At 51.6% G+C, this 17941-nt stretch overlaps 1 protein-coding gene across 2 annotated transcripts in view; it reads left to right on the top strand.

The window, feature by feature from the left end:
• CHRNB3 (cholinergic receptor nicotinic beta 3 subunit) overlaps positions 1–10349 on the top strand; it is a 39555-nt gene extending 29206 nt beyond the window's left edge. Inside the window, exons 5-6 of one of the 2 annotated variants that reach the window (XM_054032780.1) lie at positions 1550–2432; positions 6755–10349. In XM_054032780.1, coding sequence (XP_053888755.1) covers positions 1550–2432; positions 6755–6889 — 1018 coding nt within the window. In that variant the 3' untranslated portion in view covers positions 6890–10349. The remainder of the gene's footprint in view (positions 1–1549; positions 2433–6754) is intronic. The other variant, XM_054032781.1, reaches the window with a different exon arrangement.
• The last annotated feature ends 7592 nt before the right edge of the window (positions 10350–17941 follow it).

The following is a 17941-nucleotide window of genomic DNA, read 5'->3' on the forward strand; positions in this document are numbered from 1 at the left end:
AAGTGGGACAGTATAAACAGGAGAGTACTCCGTAGGGAGGTGATTTTACCGCTGCAGGCAGCACTGGTGAGACCAGTGTGAGAGCACTGCATCCAGTTCTGCTGTCAATGGTTTTAAAAGGATATTGTAAAATGGGAGAGGGTGCAGAGAAGCCACAAAAATGCTCTGAAGGCTGGAGAAAATGCCTAACAGATTTAAAGAACGCCATCTGTTTTGCTTATCAGAAAATAATATTGAGGACTTGATTAGCGTATACACAGTATCTGCAAGGGGAGAAAATCCCAGGGACTCAAGGGCTCTTTAATCTAGAAAGAGAAGCATAACAAGAACCAGTAGCTGAAAGCTGAAGCCAGACAAATTCAAATTAGAAACAAGGCACAGTGTTTTACCAGAGATGGTAATTAATCATAGGAACCTACTACCAAGGGAAGTGGTGGATTCTCCATTGCTTGATGTCATCTAATCAAAACTGGGTGCCTTTCTGGAAGATATGCCTTAGCCCAGGGGTAGGCAACCTATGGCATGCGTGCCAAAGGCGGCACGCGAGCTGATTTTCAGTGGCACTCACACTGCCTGGGTCCTGGCCACCAGTCCGGGGGGCTCTGCATTTTAATTTAATTTTAAATGAAGCTTCTTAAACATTTTAAAAACCTTATTTACTTTACATACAACAATAGTTTAGTTATATATTATAGACTTATAGAAAGAGACCTTCTAAAAACGTTAAAATGTATGACTGGCACGCGAAACCTTAAATTAGAGTGAATAAATGAAGACTCGGCACAGCACTTCTGAAAGGTTGCCAACCCCTGCCTTAGCCAAACACAAGTTACTGGGCTCAGTGTAGGGATAATGGAGTGAAATGTAATGGTTTGTGATATACAGGAGGTCAGATTAGGTGATCTAGTTTTTTCTTCTGGCCTTAAACTCTATGAATCTGTGAAGGATCTCAAAGTCCCACGAAACCTGGGCTATTGGAATTACTGATCCCAACTAAGTTCAGAGCCCCATTGTGCTCGGCGTTGTGTGAACACAGTAAGAGACAGTCCTTGCTGTGAAGAGCTTGCAATCTAAAGAGACAAGACAGAAGCAGTGTGGAGGGGAAACGTAGTTACAGACAGCTGATGCAGGTCACCAGAGCTGGCAGTAGAATCAGTGTCTCCTGACTTCCAGTCCCATGCTTTATCCACTAGTTCATGCTGCCTCCCAGCGTCAGGATCCTGAATAGTTCCACTGACCACTGGGCCATAGTTCATGTGGAGGCATCACATGGAGAGAGACCTGGGGAGTCTAGAAGTTGAGATCTGCTACACAAGGAAAAGAGTAGCACTTTATAAAGCCCAGGACCTCCATGACCCTCATCATCTGGGTCATTCCTCCCAATGTCTAAAGCGGCTGGGATTTTATGGAATTCTTTGCCCGATACTCATACTGTGTCAGTGCTCTCACATTTGAAAGGAATAGAAAACAGATGTGGAATCAGAAAATCCAAATGACTGAGCTGGGTCTGGTGAAAAACTGAAACTGATCCTATTTCTCCTCTCCCCAGTGCCGATGGACGTTTTGAAGGCTCCCTGATGACCAAAGTCATAGTGAAATACAATGGGCTTGTTACCTGGACTCCACCAGCCAGTTATAAGAGTTCCTGCACTATGGATGTGACGTTTTTCCCGTTCGATAGACAGAATTGCTCCATGAAATTTGGATCCTGGACCTACGATGGCAACATGGTTGACTTGATTTTAGTAGATGAAAACGTAGATAGGAAAGACTTCTTTGATAATGGAGAGTGGGAGATCTTAAAGGCCAAAGGCATGAAAGGCAGCAGAAAGGATGGGTTGCATTCCTACCCATTCATTACTTACTCCTTCGTTCTAAGACGCCTCCCACTTTTTTACACTCTTTTCCTAATTGTCCCTTGCCTTGGATTATCTTTTCTAACTGTGCTGGTGTTCTATTTGCCTTCTGACGAAGGGGAAAAACTTTCATTATCTACATCCGTTTTAGTCTCCCTTACCGTTTTTCTTTTAGTAATTGAAGAAATAATACCATCTTCTTCCAAAGTCATTCCTCTGATTGGCGAGTATTTGTTGTTTATTATGATTTTTGTAACCCTCTCAATTATTGTTACTGTTTTCGTTATTAACGTGCACCATCGGTCCTCAGCAACCTACCATCCTATGGCTCCCTGGGTTAAAAGACTCTTCCTTCAAAAGCTTCCTAGGCTATTGTGCATGAAGGGCCATGTGGATCGGTATTCCTTCTCAGAGGCTGAAGGAACTATCCCAGTGTTAAAATCAAAGCTCTCAGGCAAGAAGAAACAGAAACAAGTCAAGGATGGAGAAAAAATTGTGATTGCTTTTTTGGAAAAAGCTGCCGATTCTATTAGATACATCTCTGGCCATGTAAAAAAGGAGCATTTCATCAGACAGGTAATGTTAACACGTGAAGAGTACATGGTTGTTCTAAGAGAGAAATAGAATGAAGATTTTTTTTTATCTACAGCCAGCATAGTTAAATAACTTGTCTCATCTAACACTTACAAATAGGTTCTTTAGCCACCTAAATGCCTTATATCTGTTTTACATCAGAATAGCTCCACTGATTTCAGTGAAGGTATTCTTGATTTACACCAATGTATGTCATATCAGAATCACACCCTAAATATTAAGTATATTTGGCTCTCCAAACTTTCTTGCCCCAATTATCTAGCTGTCTGTTATGATGTTCATTTTAAAAAATGAACATAGAAGTGGAAATAACATGGAATTTCCAAAAGATATGATTTTGTGGGTGATGTATACAGACAAGTTATGAAAAAGAAATAGAGGTTTTGTTAGTACCATGCTGAAAGGAGCTGTTTGTTGTAGTTACTTCCAATCCGTGGTAAATAATTCATTTTAATTGTATCCTTTGTTCTGAAGCTTCAGTTCTGAGAGTCTGTTGTTTCCATCCAGCTTTTAGAAGTGGATCAAAGAGGTCTGGCCCCAAGATATAATTGGTTATAATTCTTTTTAAAATTTCCCTAATAGCTTCAGAAGATCACTGTGATAGTAGAAATGCACGTTAGGGACAGACTGGATTGAAGTGTTTTGAATGATAAAACCAAAAAAGGAAAAACACCGCACTTTTTTTTTTTCTTACTGAAAATTATTGATTTTTTTTTTGAGAAAATGAATATGCTTTTAAAAAAACTTCAAAACAAAAATGTTTCCGAGATGTTTATGAATTAGTATTTGTTTGCTCCTTGGCCAGCTCTAGGAAGGGCCTGGGAAAATGCTCACAGATCCCACACCAGATAGCTACAATGGCTACCCTTAGTCTGGAGAAAGCTATTCAATTCATCTGAAAAGTACTAAGGGGAACTTACTCAGGGAAAGCTCCCCTCTAAGCGAATGTGAGCTCTGCCAGCATGCACGTTGCAGGCTCCGGTCATTAGTTATCACACAAATTCTGAAGCCTCAGTCATGAGCTTCTTTATGCATTAGGCACCTGCTACTTCCCTGCATATTTGAGCAGGGAGTGGATGGGCAAGGGAGGGAGTGGGTGGAACCAATGCTCTGTTCCCAGATATGCTTGTTAATGAAAGTGCATGGTAGAGAAAAGTCCATGTATGACTGTTCCTCTAAAGCCACACACAATTGTCTGGGAATCTTATATATATGCTCGCAGCTTAGCCACTTCATCCTGCCACCTCAGTATCTGACAGTCCCTAATGTACAAGAAAAGAGCAGGTTCGGGTAAATCTCTCTCCCCAGCATCCTTTGTGGTGAAGACTGATGCAAAGAAATCATAGTGGGTATGTCTACACTGCAACCGTGTCCGCTGACTCTGGCTCCCAGGGCTCGAGCTGGACTCTGGCTCATGGGGTTCCAGGCCCCAGCCTGAACGGGAACATATACCCTGACACTTTATAGCCCCGCAGCCTGAGCCAGGCAAGCCCAAGTCAGCTGACCTGGGCCAGTCGTGAATTGCAGTGTACCCTTAGTGTCTCAGCAACAACCTTATCTTCCTTAACTGCTCCCTTTAGTCCATGGTGACCCAGTGAACCTACTGATTCTTTTTCACGCATCTTGCTTCTGATATACATAAATAATATCTTGTTTGTTTTCATGCATGTAGCTCTTTGCGCTTCATAATCCCTTTTAGCCTTTCTAATTTCCTTTTCACATATTCCCTGTTCAGCCTCAAGTTTGATTGGTTTCTCGAGGGTCAGATTTCCAAATTCAGAAGGATTTCTGTTTGGCTCAAATAGGCCCCCAAACCCTGCCAGTTAGCCACGGCAATCGGCTTCTTTCCTTCCTGGTTCCCTTTTGTTCAGGGCATTCATCCCTTCTAGCACTCTAGTACTGCTTCCATAAGGGGCATCTCTGTGCTACCTAATTGTTTTACTTCCTTTCCTTCTGACTGTGGGCCCCTCTTGACTAGATGCCTCATTTATAGAAATCACACAGCCAGACCGGCTCCTTCCCCGGAGTCAGGCTAGAACCTCGGCCTTCTAGTGCCAACCTCCACCACTTGAAATCTCCCTTTCTATAGTGTCGCTGGGTTAGGTGTTGGTACCTCCCCACTCCCCCCCAAGCTGTAAATGAAATGTACATAGCAATTAAGCTTGTTAAAGGGCTTGCTAGCCCTGGTGATTGAAGTCCTCTCTTTAGCTGCTGGGCAACAGCAGGACAAGCTTCCCACACTCAAACTGCCCTGCCAGCATACCTCATTCAGGGTGGGCGGGGACTTTCTCTGAGGGCATCGGCCTCCTTCTGCCTGCCTCGCCACATGAGCAGGCACCAGTCAGCCCTTCCTGCACTCCGCTTTCCAGCTCTCTTACATTCAGACGTACAAATGTCACAGCAGCCACTATTTTGCTCCAGAGCATGTCTCCAGTTTGGCCTCCCCGTCTCTTGCCTGGGGGTCAGAAAGGCTTGTTTAGGCAGCCTGCTAGCAGACGTTCTGAAAAGATGTCTCTTCTCTTGTACTCCTGGTACCGGTGAAGCCGTCGTGCTCACTTAGGCAATGTCTTTATTGCACATTAAGCCTGGCTCTGGCTCAGGGTTGAGCCCAAGCCCGCCTTCCATTCACACACCAATCAGTCTGATTCGGGTCAGCAAGCACACAGACCCCGAGTCCTAGGACACTGCTGCGGCGTGGGTCAGAGCCCGAGTGCCGCTGTGACTTGGGTCCGAGCCCTGTCATTCTGCAGCAGTGGCACAGCTCCAGCCACAGGCCTGCGTCAACCGGTCTGCGTGGTGCCGTATGGCCCTGTTAGCATGGCTCTGAGCTCTGGGTCCAGCAACTGTAAACTCAGGTTTACAATGCAGTGTGGATGTTCAAACACAGGTTTGGAAACACTCAGCCCACAAGCCCGGGTCTCACAGACCTGGGGTTACAATACACCGTAGACACACCTTGAATTACTTATTCTAGCTAAGGGCAGCAGGGTAGGTAATTTTCAGAAAAGGATCGGTTTTGTGTGTGCATGGTTCTTTCTGACGACAGAAGTTTCAGAGTGTCTAGGTTGGCCAAACAAATAGTAACTACTGGGCCAGTCACCAGTACCCTTTAGTGCCTCTGTAGCATTCCTGAAACACAAAGCAGCCATCAACCTGCTCATTAAGGTGCATTTAGAACGGCTGGAGCCTGGCCAATATCTGCATTGTGAAAGCTCGGCCGGGCTTATGTGCTTTGCTGGGTCGATGGCAAAGTACTTGAGGGTGAATCTTTTAAAAAATCTTTATAAAACCATTTTAAGGCCCCGATCCTGTAAACACTTACACATGTGCTTAACTTTCATCACTGAAGCAGGGCCGGCTCCAGGCACCAGCCGACCAAGCACCTTGGGGTGGCAGGGGGCAGTCGGGTTTTTTTGTTTTTTTGGTTCGGTGGGGTGGCGCTCGAGGTTTTTTGTTGTTGTTGTTTTTGTTTCGGCAGCGCGGCGCAGTGCTCAGGGGGGGTGTTTCGGCAGCGCGGCGCTCGGGGGGGTGTTTCGGTGGCGTGGCGCTCGGGGGGGTGTTTCAGCGGCGCGGCGCTCGGGGGGGCGTGTTTCGGCAGCACGGCGCGGCACTTGGGGGAATGTTTCGGCAGTGCGGGGTGGTTCTCGGGGGGGTGTTTCGGCAGCACGGCGCTTGGGGGGGTGTTTCAGCGGCGCGGCACGGCGCTCGGGGGGGTGTTTTGGCGGCGTGGCGCTTGTGGGGGTGTTTCAGCGGCGCGGCGCTCTGGCAGGGGTGTTTTGGTGGTGCGGCACTCTGGCGGGGGTGTTTTGGCAACGCGGTTCTCGGGGGGGTGTTTCGGTGGGGCGGCGCGGCGCTCGGGGGGGTGTTTCAGCGGGGCGGGGTGGTTCTTGGGGGGGTGTTTCGGCAGCACGGCGCTTGGAGGGGTGTTTCTGCGGCACGGCGCTATGGCGGGGGTGTTTCGGCGACGCGGTGCTCGGGGGGGTGTTTTGGTGGGCGGCGCGGCGCTGGGGGGGCGGTGTTATGGCGGGACGGCGCTTTTTTTTTTTGCTTTGGGCGGCAAAAAATTTAGAGCCAGCCCTGCACTGAAGCAGACTAATTGGAGTCAATGGGACTACTCAGGTAAGCATGTGCATAAGTGTTTGACGGTTTGGGGCCCAAGGGAAAAATATTTATGGTATCGGCAACATTTGTTCAAAATGATAAATAGCACAGACCATATATTTAATTGCATTTTTTGCAGCTAAAATATATCAAAACTTGTAAAAAAAGAACCAAGCTAATATTATTGTTATTGTTTCTTCTAGGTAGTTCAAGACTGGAAATTTGTAGCTCAAGTCCTCGATCGGATCTTCCTGTGGTTATTTTTGGTGGTGTCAGTGACAGGTTCCGTTTTAATATTTACCCCCGCTTTACAGGCGTGGTTAAGCAGCAGTTTATAGGAATAAATTCATGTGTTAATGTGGATAATGGCTGAAAGATACAGTTGCCCCTAGAGACTGATTGGTTTTTTAACTTTCAGTGAGTGCAGGGTCGACAAAACCAAATTGAGATGGAAATGAAAATACATTGCCTTCTGGCTGCAGTGAACGATGTTGATAATATAATAATGCTTCTCACTTGAATAGTGCTTTACATCTGCAAATTGCTGTACAACTCAAGGGCTCAATTGTGTAACCCTTACTTGCCCATTGAAATCAATGAAACTACTTGTGTGTGTAAGTGTTCACTAATGTGAGCAAGGTTTGCACAACTGGACCCTAATTAATTAATCCATCCTATTAAGGCTGATTATATTACAATATGATTTCATGATTGTTTTTAAAAAGGTGACTGTTTCTTTTTGATCCAAATATTCTGTTAACAAATGGGATCCTCATGTATTAAATATGCTACATTCGAAGAAAATTTAAATAGTATAGGAATACACAGGGCACTGATGCGCTAAGTTTTTGTCAGTCCACCTTGTTATCTTTAAGTGTAATAAGCACAGCTGTTTTATATACCTATCTAGATGTTTCATAACCAGCTATTACAAGGTGTGTGTTTGTGCATTAGAAAATAGAAACAAGTTACAGGTGGAATTTTCCAAAGTACTCTGCTTTGGCATAACTCTGCTACTCTGAAATCTGCTCCCATTGAAGTCACCGGAATATAAACCCTAGGATTAGCAGGCTTGTGGGGACAGAATATCTTAACTCCTTCTAGAAGAATTGAGGGCATACTCCTACCTCCATCCAGACTATTGGCATACATTGCTTTCTGTCCCCCCCATTGGTAAATGAGGAAAACTGTGGGCCTGTACTGGCTGGCAGGTGTAATTTGCATTTATGTCAGGAGGTGTTCCATGAAGTACCCAAAGCTGTGCACTCTGAGTTTGCCCATGTTCCAGACTTACAAACTGTGATACATTTTCGGTGTAATTTCAGGTACATGAAAGCAGGGCTAAGTGTAACAAGACATGGGGGTTATCCAGTGGGGAAAATAGGCCATTCTCATCTGAATCAGAGAAATGTGGCGCTGTAAGGGACTGTGGGAGGTTATCTAGTCCAACTCCCTGCTCTGAGACAGGATCAAGTAAACCTAGACCATCCCTTACAGGTGTTTGTCCAGCCTGTTCTTAAAAACCTCCAATGATGGAGATTCCACAACCTCCTTTGGAAGCCTGTCCTAGAGCATAACTGTCCTTATAGTTAGAAAGTTTTTCCTAATATCCAACCTAAATCTCCCTTGCTGCAGATTAAGACCATTGCTTATTGTCCTACCTTTATAATTTTTGTTGCTCTCCTTTGGAATCCAATTTATCCACGTCTTTCCTAAAGAAAGTGCCCAGAATTGGACGCAGTTCTCCAGCTGAGGCCTCACCAGTGCCAAGTAGAATGGGACAATTAGCTCCTGTGTCTTATACACGACACTCCTATAAATACACCCCAGAATTATATTCACTTTTTTTGCAACTGCATCACACTGTAGTCTCGTATTTAATTTGTGATCCACTGTAACCCCCAGATCCTTTCCAGCAGTACTGCCACCTAGCTAGTTATTCCCTATTTTGTAGTGGTGCATTTGATTTTTCCTTCCTAAGTGAAGTACTCTGCACTTGTCTTTATTGAATTTCATCTCGTTGATTTCAGACCAATTCTCCAATTTATCGAGGCCATTTTGAATTCTAATTCTGTCCTTCAAAGTGCCTGCAACCCCTCCCAGCTTGGTGTCACCTGCACATTTTATAAACATTCTCCACTCCACTATCCAAGTCATTAATGAAAATATTGAATAGTGCTGGACTCGGGACTGACCCTGGCAGGACTCCACTAGCTAGCACTGATAGCTACTTTTTGAGTATGGTGTTTCAATCAGTTGTGCACCACATTTCCCAGGCCTAGTTCATGAGAATGTCATGTGGGACTTTGTCAAAAGCCTTACTAAAATCAAGATATATCACATCTACTGCTTCCCTCCTATCCACTAGCCAGTAACTCGGTCAAAGAAGGAAATTAGGTTGGTTTGGCATGATTTGTTCTTGACATATCCATGCTGGCTAGTTCTTAAAACCCTATAATCCTCTAGGTGCTTACAAATTGATTGTTTAATAATTGTTCCAGTAGTTTACCAGGTATCAAAGTTAGGCTGACTGGTCTATAATTCCCCAGATCCTCTTTGTTCCCCTTTTTAAAGATAGGTACTGTGCTTCCCTTCTCCATTCCTCTGGGATCTCACCCATCCTCATATAGTGACCAGACAGCCATAGTATTGTTTAACCCAGGGGTGAAAGTAACTTAAGGGACTTACGCAGGGCTGGGGTCCTAAGCAGGCGAGTTGGGGGGTCCTTCGGGCGGAAGGGGTGGGACCTCAGGCAGAAGGGGCGGGACCTTTAAATCCCCAGCCCCTTTAAATCACTGCTGGAGCCCTAGGGTAGCCGTAGCTATGGTGGCGGCCGGGAGCCACAGGTCTCTGGCAGCAATTTAAAGGGCCTGGGGCTCCAGCTGTGGTAGCAGTGGCCGGGAGCCCGGGACCTTTAAATCACTGCCAGAGCCCGGGGCTCCTGGACGCTGCTGCTACCCCGGGGTTCTGGCAGTGGGGCTCTGGTGGCGATTTAAAGGGCCAGTGGATCCGGCCACTGCCAGGAACCCAGGGCCCTTTTAAATTGACCACCTCAGGAAGCTGCCCCCTGCCGGTGCAGTCAGCTGTGTACTGGCTCTTGCCAGTACGCCGTACTGTACCGTACCGGCTTACTTTCACCTCTGGTTTAGCCCTAACTGTATCCCTGTGTTCACACCTTTTACAGGACTACAATACATTTTGTATCATGTGAAAATTCATAATTTGCTGATCATTAGTGTACTGGTAAAATATGTGTGGCAACATTGTGTAAAGATATAAGATTTCTCTGTAGGGCAATACTAAGACATGTTCCAAGTCTGGGGAGCAGCCATGAAGCAGTTCCTTAGAGACAAAAGGCAAGCTGATGCCTCAGCCAGGTGTCAACAAAATCAAATGGACTATCACCTGGTTAAGTGGGCACTCTTCAGCAGGAAAGAGGGCATGGGTGAAAAATCTACATCTTGACAAAGAAACCACTTGGAGTTCCCTTCCACACAGACTTTCTATCGCCTGAATCTCAGTTGGAGATGTTTCTCGAAGAAGAGAAAGACTATAAGAAGGCAGAACATAAGAAAGGAGAGCAGACACCACAAATTATTCCTCTTTCTTGCTACTCATTGCATCCACGATACCTGAAGAACAAAGGCAGCAACCAGGGGCAGGGATCCTGACTGGAAGAAATTCAGCTAGTGAGACTGTTGAAACATGTGATGAGAGAGACCTTTGCTTTGAATTCATACTAAGTTGTTAAGTTAGACATTAGTTGCATTTAATTTTTTTAACCTATTCTGACTTGTATACCCCATTACTTGTATTCACTTTTGTAGTTAATAAAGTTGTTTTATCCAAACCAGTGTGCTTGGACTGAAGTGTCTGGGAAACTCCATTGGAGATCACAGGATTTGTGCATATCATTTTCTATTAATAAAATGACAGACGTGGGGACTGGGAATTGGCTGGTGTTGTCCTGCAGTATAATTCAAGAGTGGCTGGCCATACCACTCCTACAGTATAGCTGGGAGTTACTTACATACTGGAGGCTGTGTGTGAGCAGACCAGGAGTCGAGAACTGAGGGGACACAGCTGTCCATCAGTCCAGATTGTACCTGGGTATGTTACAGGGGGGTAGTCAGCAGGATATATGCACAGCTGGTTATTTTAAATGAAATTTACACTCTAAGCACTGGCCTAACGATTTTAAGTGAGTCTCAAGTGTGGTGGCTGGAAACAGTCAAAGAGCGGTTCCAGTTTATTGTTTTCTGTTTGCTTATTTTGGGTGGGGGAAACTAGAAACAGTAAAGCACAAAAATGAGCACCAGCGAAACAGCCAGCTTGGAGGCAGAAGAAAGAGAGAAAGAACGTGAATTCCAGAAATGACAGGTGGAAATAAGACTGAAAGAAGCAACCGCTGCCCGGGAAGCTGGAGAAGCTGCCCATAGAAAAGCCATGGAGACAAGGAAAAGGAGAGGAAATATGAGACCCTGATAGAAAAACATGGAAAGATCCCAGAATCACCAACATCTCCCCCTACTCAAGGGACACTCGGCTTGGACAAGTTGTGTCCTGCATGCGAAGAGACAGCTTGCATTGAGGAGTACCTCACTGCTTTTGACAAGTGGTGTGAAGTTGATAAGAGTCCTGAGCACAAGAAAGTCCCCAAACTAATTGCAAAACTGGTAAAGCTTTTAATGTATTTAATGAAACGCCCAAATCAGGGAGCTTTAATACATTCAGAATTTCAGAAAGCCATTTTACAAAGGTTTCAAATTACTCCTGAAGTGTATGGGTTGAAATTTAGCAATCTTAAAAGGGGTGCTGACATGAGTCCTAGCGAATATGTTTATAACGTGTGTGACCTAATAAGAAAATGGATACAAGGAAAAAGGGGTTGTAGATGTTCATTGCTCAAGAACATTTCTTGAGTATATGCACTGATTATGTGAAAACTAGACTGTGGGATAAATCTTTGAAAACTGTAGTAGAGATGGCTACATTGACCGATGCTTTTGAGCAAGCCCAGCTGTCCAGTGAGTGCAAGCCACAGAAGGAGGGGTCACAGCTATTCGTCAGTCCGGATTGTACCCTCGGTATGTTACACCTTGCCCTCTGTGGTGGTGATGGGTGATCCCACCAGACCTACCTTATTTGGCTCTCCCCCGCGGAGGTTGGTGTCTGTCAGTCTGTTCTCCTACCCGCTTCTCAACAGCTCCCTCCCTCTTCATTCAGTTACTTTGTCACCTCAGCTCCTGGGATTTACTGCCCTGCAGTCCAAAACAGTTGGCTGGGACACCAGGCGGTTGAGCCAGTCTTCTCGGGGCCAAGACCTCTCCCATTGGCCTGTAAATGTCTTATTTCTGGTCTTATCTATGCCCTCCCACATTTTAACGTCTGTAAGGGTAAGCGACAGGGATGGAGGGGGCAGAGACGAGCAAGCGGGGGACAGAGCCTTGGGGGAAAGGGGTGGTGTGTGGGAGGCAGGGCCATGGTCCGGGTACCAGTAGCCCTGCTCCACTTTTAGGGCACTTCTATTGCCCCTGTCTCCAGTCAACAGTTTGCCTTCCTGCTTATTTTTCCAACAGCCCCCATTAAACTAAGCCAACATATTCATACAGTGAACATCCCAACCACCAGGTCACCTCACAATATCTATAAACAATGACAGAGCTGCTCCATGTCCCTCAGAGACGTCTAGGGCATGGGGCATAAGTGCACACTAGATGTACAGTAGGGCGATTTATATTATGGGATTTTCATTTGCCCTCTTCTCCCAGACACAGATTGTGTAGCTATGCCAAACACAGCTAGCGGGGGTAGAGAGTCCTGCTGGAGTCGTATTGTCCCGCTGCTGGTACGAGATGGTCTGATCTCCCTTGGGGAGCTGATGGGAGCTAGCAGCATGTGACCTGAGCTGACCGGGACAGCTTGCATAGGAGCAGGCATCAATTTAGAGCAATTCTGCAGCTGAAGTGACCCCCTTTGGCCTACCTAATGGAGCAGGTCGTTGGACTGAACGTGTGGTGAGGCCGAGGTAGGTTTCTGCTAGAAACCAAAGTCTTAGGGGGCTGCCCCTGGCAAGCAGATCTCCGAGGCTGTTAGTTGGTTTGTGTGCCCAAGATAATAAGACTCTACCTGTGTTTGCGAGAGGGGCAGAGACGTGTGGCCAGGTGGTTTAAATGATGGTTCTAACACCTGGGAGGGATACGGTTTTAGGCGAGGACTTGAGCCATTCATTTAATGGATTCTAACGGGAATCCCTAGCTCAGGGGTCGGCAACGTTTGGCACGCGGCTCGCTAGGGTAAGCACCCTGGCGGGCCGGGCCAGTTTATTTACCTGCTGAGGGCTCCTGCGTACTAGGCTAGTGCCCTGTCCCTGCCAGCAGCCGCCTCGCACCCAGCAATGGCTGGCGGCCTTCGCAGCCACAGAACAAAGGGAGCCCCCAGGTTACGGTTTGGGGGTTGCTGGTTGCTCACTCCTGAACACGGGATCCCAGGTACCTAGCTGCCTAATTAGCGAGCTTGGCACCTTCGAAATATTCTCAGCTGATTGGTGGGGACACCCAGCGGGTGCGAGAACAGCTCCACGGCAGGGCTGCCGCTGGCCCAGGTCAGCTGACGGACTCGGGCTACGGGGCTGCGAAATCGCAGTGTAGCTGCTCATGAGACTCCCACCCCCTGCCCCAGCTGCAAGGCCGAGTCAGCCAGCCCTGGTCTCTGAGCCGGTGCTGCCGGGTTTGTCTTTAATCCGTGTAGACAGACCCAGAGGCACGAGCCCCAGGAGAGTGACAGCACCTACTGCTTCGTTACGCAAACGCAGCACAGCGCTTATGTGATCGTTGGCCGAGGAGACACAGCCCTGCTGCTGCTAGACCCTTTGGCACGCTCCTTCAGCAGGAGGGCGGCCGTGCAACCATAGCCCTCGACGTCTGCGCTGCAATTCCTCCCTTTGCGAGTCGTCTGCTGCGCAGCGAGTAGGGCCCCCAGACTGAGAGCTGATTGAAAACGGGACATTTTGGGGGGAGGGGAGGGTGTTTTCGATGAAAACGACAAAAACAAAAGTCTGTTTTCAGCACCTCCCTTGTGCACAACCCACCTGTGACAAAGTGAGTCTTTCCTCCTTATTAAGTTGTACACGAACCTATGTGAATCTCACGGTTTTGCTTGAACACTGTGTGTGCCTCAGTTTCCCTGGGTGCTGCACCAATGCCCAGGCGGTGGGATAAGGGTGTGATTGTGGCTGAGACCCTCGGGGGCAGGTGAGGAGGCTCCAGCTGCCTGCACGTAGTCGATGGCTGATGTCCTTCATAACCTGAGAGGCAGGAGGGGAATGCGCCCGGGAAGCAAGACAAAGACCAGGCGGAGGGGCTGTGGGTGTGTCGGAGGTCTGGTTGCTGGGAGCTGGGCAGTCTTGCGTTTGGACTCAGAGGGGGAAGTCCAGGGTGTCCGGCCTGGGATCCCCACAAGATGGACTTGGCTGAAAGTCACTGATTTCTGTGCTAACAAGCTCTGCTCTACGCTGAGTTCCTGTCGACTAATAAACCGTCTGTTTTACAACGTAGGCTGAGAGCCGCGGCTGACTGCGGAGTGGGGCGCAGGCCCCTCTGGCTTCCCCAGGGACCCCGCTCAGGGGAAGTGTTCAGTGTGAACAGGGATGCTGGCTGCGCCGAGGTCGGACCAGGAAGGTCGAAGCCGAGGAGGCTCCTTGCATGGACAGCGTGTCCTGAGGGGAGTCGCGCCACCCCAGAGGCCTGGCTGGCTTCAAAGAGCAGTTCCAGAGCATCGGACTGTGACTCCGTCACACCAGCTTAGTACGTTACTAACAGTCCCGTCTCCCAGACAAGGCTCCGTGGCTGAAACCTGGTGCCCCGAGCCCCGGGGGGGGCTGAAGTCCCACATCCAGGCACTCCCCGAGGGCAGAAGTCCTGAGCCCATGGGAAGAACTGAGGGGGCACCGGGGGGTTGCCCCCCCAAACTGCAGTGCCTTACCCAGCGTGGGGCAGTCCTAAGGGGGCAGCTCCACTCCCGCCACCCCTCCTCTCTGTCAGCCCCCCTCAGGCCCCACCCTCTGGTCAGGTCCTAGCAGGAAGCCAGAGCCAGGCAGTGCGGGGCAGCTCTCCTCTGGCTGGTGGTGCCATGGAGTGGGCAGCCCTGGCATTCCCCGTCTGCTGCTGGTGCCCGGGGTTGTGGCTGCTCCTCAACTCCCAGCCCCCTTTGACTGCTGACGCAGCCGGGCCGAGCTGCCCGGGCATCTCCAGACCCAGCAGAGCCCTCGGGGAGCAGCCACTGCAGGAGAAGCCCTCTTGGCACACAGCTCCTAGCTACCCCCTCCCTGCCCCCTGCGCTACCCCCTGCGCTACCCCCTGCCTGTGCACAGCCCCCAGCTACCCGCTCCCTGCTCCCTGAGTTACCCCCTGCCCATACACAGCCCCTAGCTACCTCCTCCCTGCCCCCTGCGCTACCCCCTGCCCATACACAGCCCCCAGCTACCCCCTCCCTGCACCCTGAGCTAAACCCCTGCCTGCACACGGCCCCTAGTTACCACGTCCCTGCCCCCTGAGCTACCCCCTCCCTGCCCCCTGAGCTACCCCCTGCCTGTGCACAGCCCCTAGCTACCCCCTCCCTGCCCCCTGAGCTACCCCCTGCCTGTGCACAGCCCCTAGCTACCCCCTCCCTGCCCCCTGAGCTACCCCCTGCCTGTGCACAGCTCCTAGCTACCCCCTCCCTGCACCCTGAGCTACCCCCTGCCTCCACACAGCCCCTAGCTACCCCCTCCCTGCCCCCTGAGCTACCCCCTGCCTGCCCCCTGAGCTACCCCCTGCCTGTGCACAGCCCCTAGATACCCCCTCCCTGCACCCTGAGCTACCCCCTGCCTCCACACAGCCCCTAGCTACCCCCTCCCTGCCCCCTGAGCTACCCCCTGCCTGTACACAGCCCCCAGCTACCCCCTCCCTGCACCCTGAGCTACCCCCTGCCTGTCCACAGCCCCCAGCTACCCCCTCCCTGCACCCTGAGCTACCCCCTCCCTGCACCCTGAGCTACCCCCTCCCTGCACCCTGAGCTACCCCCTGCCTGAACACAGCCCCTAGCTACCCCCTCCCTGCACCCTGAGCTACCCCCTGCCTGAACACAGCCCCTAGCTACCCCCTCCCTGCACCCTGAGCTACCCCCTGCCTGCACACAGCCCCTAGCTACCCCCTCCCTGCACCCTGAGCCACCCCCTGCCTGCACACAGCCCCTAGCTACCCTCTCCCTGCACCCTGAGCTACCCCCTGCCTGCACACAGCCCCTAGCTACCCCCTCCCTGCACCCTGAGCTACCCCCTCCCTGCACACAGCCCCCAGCTACCCCCTCCCTACACTCTGAGCTACCCCCTCCCTGCCCCCTGAGCTACCCCCTGTCTGCACACAGCCCCCAGCTACCCCCTCCCTGCCCCCTGAGCTACCCCCTGCCTGTGCACAGCCCCCAGCTACCCCCTCCCTGCCCCCTGAGCTACCCCCTGCCTGTGCACAGCCCCCAGCTACCCCCTCCCTGCCCCCTGAGCTACCCCCTGCCTGTACACAGCCCCTAGCTACCCCCTCCCTGCCCCCTGAGCTACCCCCTCCCTGCACACAGCCCCTAGCTACCCCCTCCCTGCACCCTGAGCTACTCCCCTTCCTGCACACAGCCCCTAGCTACCCCCTCCCTGCACCCTGAGCTACTCCCCTTCCTGCACACAGCCCCTAGCTACCCTCTCCCTGCACCCTGAGCTACCCCCTGCCTGCACACAGCCCCTAGCTACCCCCTCCCTGCACCCTGAGCTACCCCCTCCCTGCACACAGCCCCCAGCTATCCCTGCCTGCCCCCTGAGGTACCCCATGCCTGTCCACAGCCCCCAGCTACCCCCTCCCTGCCCCCTGAGCTACCCCCTGCCTGTCCACAGCCCCTAGCTACCCCTCCCTGCCCCCTGAGATACCCCCTGCCCATACACAGCCCCCAGCTACCCCCTCCCTGCACCTTGAGCTACCCCCTGCCTGCACACAGCCCCTAGCTACCCCCTCCCTGCACCCTGAACTACCCCCTGCCTGCACACAGCCCCTAGCTACCTCCTCCCTACACCCTGAGCTACCCCCTCCCTGCCCCCTGAGCTACCCCCTGCCTCCACACAGCCCCTAGCTACCCCCTCCCTGCCCCCTGAGCTACCCCCTGCCTGCCCCCTGAGCTACCCCCTGCCTGTGCACAGCCCCTAGCTACCCTCTCCCTGCACCCTGAGCTACCCACTCCCTGCCCCCTGAGCTACCCCCTGCCTGTGCACAGCCCCTAGCTACCCTCTCCCTGCACCCTGAGCTACCCCCTGCCTGTGCACAGCCCCCAGCTACCCCCTCCCTGCACCCTGAGCTACCCCTTCCCTGCACCCTGAGCTACCCCCTCCCTGCACCCTGAGCTACCCCCTGCCTGCACACAGCGCCTAGCAACCCCCTCCCTGCACCCTGAGCTACCCCCTGCCTGCACACAGCCCCTAGCTACCCCCTCCCTGCACCCTGAGCTACCCCCTGCCTGCATACAGCCCCTAGCTACCCTCTCCCTGCACCCTGAGCTACCCCCTGCCTGCACACAGCCCCTAGCAACGCCTCCCTGCACCCTGAGCTACCCCCTGCCTGCACACAGCCCCTAGCAACCCCTCCCTACACCCTGAGCTACCCCCTCCCTGCCCCCTGAGCTACCCCCTGCCTGTGCACAGCCCCCAGCTACCCCCTCCCTGCCCCCTGAGCTACCCCCTGCCTGTACACAGCCCCTAGCTACCCCCTCCCTGCCCCCTGAGCTACCCCCTGCCTGTGCACAGCCCCCAGCTACCCCCCCTACCCCCTGAGCTACCCCCTCCCTGCACACAGCCCCCAGCTATCCCTGCCTGCCCCCTGAGGTACCCCCTGCCTGTGCAAAGCCCCTAGCTACCCCCTCCCTGCACCCTGAGCTACCCCCTGCCTGCACACAGCCCCTAGCTACCCCCTCCCTGCACCCTGAGCCACCCCCTGCCTGCACACAGCCCCTAGCTACCCTCTCCCTGCACCCTGAGCTACCCCCTGCCTGCACACAGCCCCTAGCTACCCCCTCCCTGCACCCTGAGCTACCCCCTCCCTGCACACAGCCCCCAGCTATCCCTGCCTGCCCCCTGAGCTACCCCCTGCCTGTGCACAGCCCCTAGCTACCCCCTCCCTGCACCCTGAGCTACCCCCTGCCTGTCCACAGCCCCCAGCTACCCCCTCCCTGCCCCCTGAGCTACCCCCTGCCTGTCCACAGCCCCTAGCTACCCCTCCCTGCACCCTGAGCTACCCCCTGCCTGCACACAGCCCCTAGCTACCCCCTCCCTGCACCCTGAGCTACCCCCTGCCTCCACACAGCCCCTAGCTACCCCCTCC

Source organism: Malaclemys terrapin, chromosome 6 (genome assembly GCF_027887155.1).
Source record: "Malaclemys terrapin pileata isolate rMalTer1 chromosome 6, rMalTer1.hap1, whole genome shotgun sequence".
Classification (NCBI taxonomy): domain Eukaryota; kingdom Metazoa; phylum Chordata; order Testudines; family Emydidae; genus Malaclemys; species Malaclemys terrapin.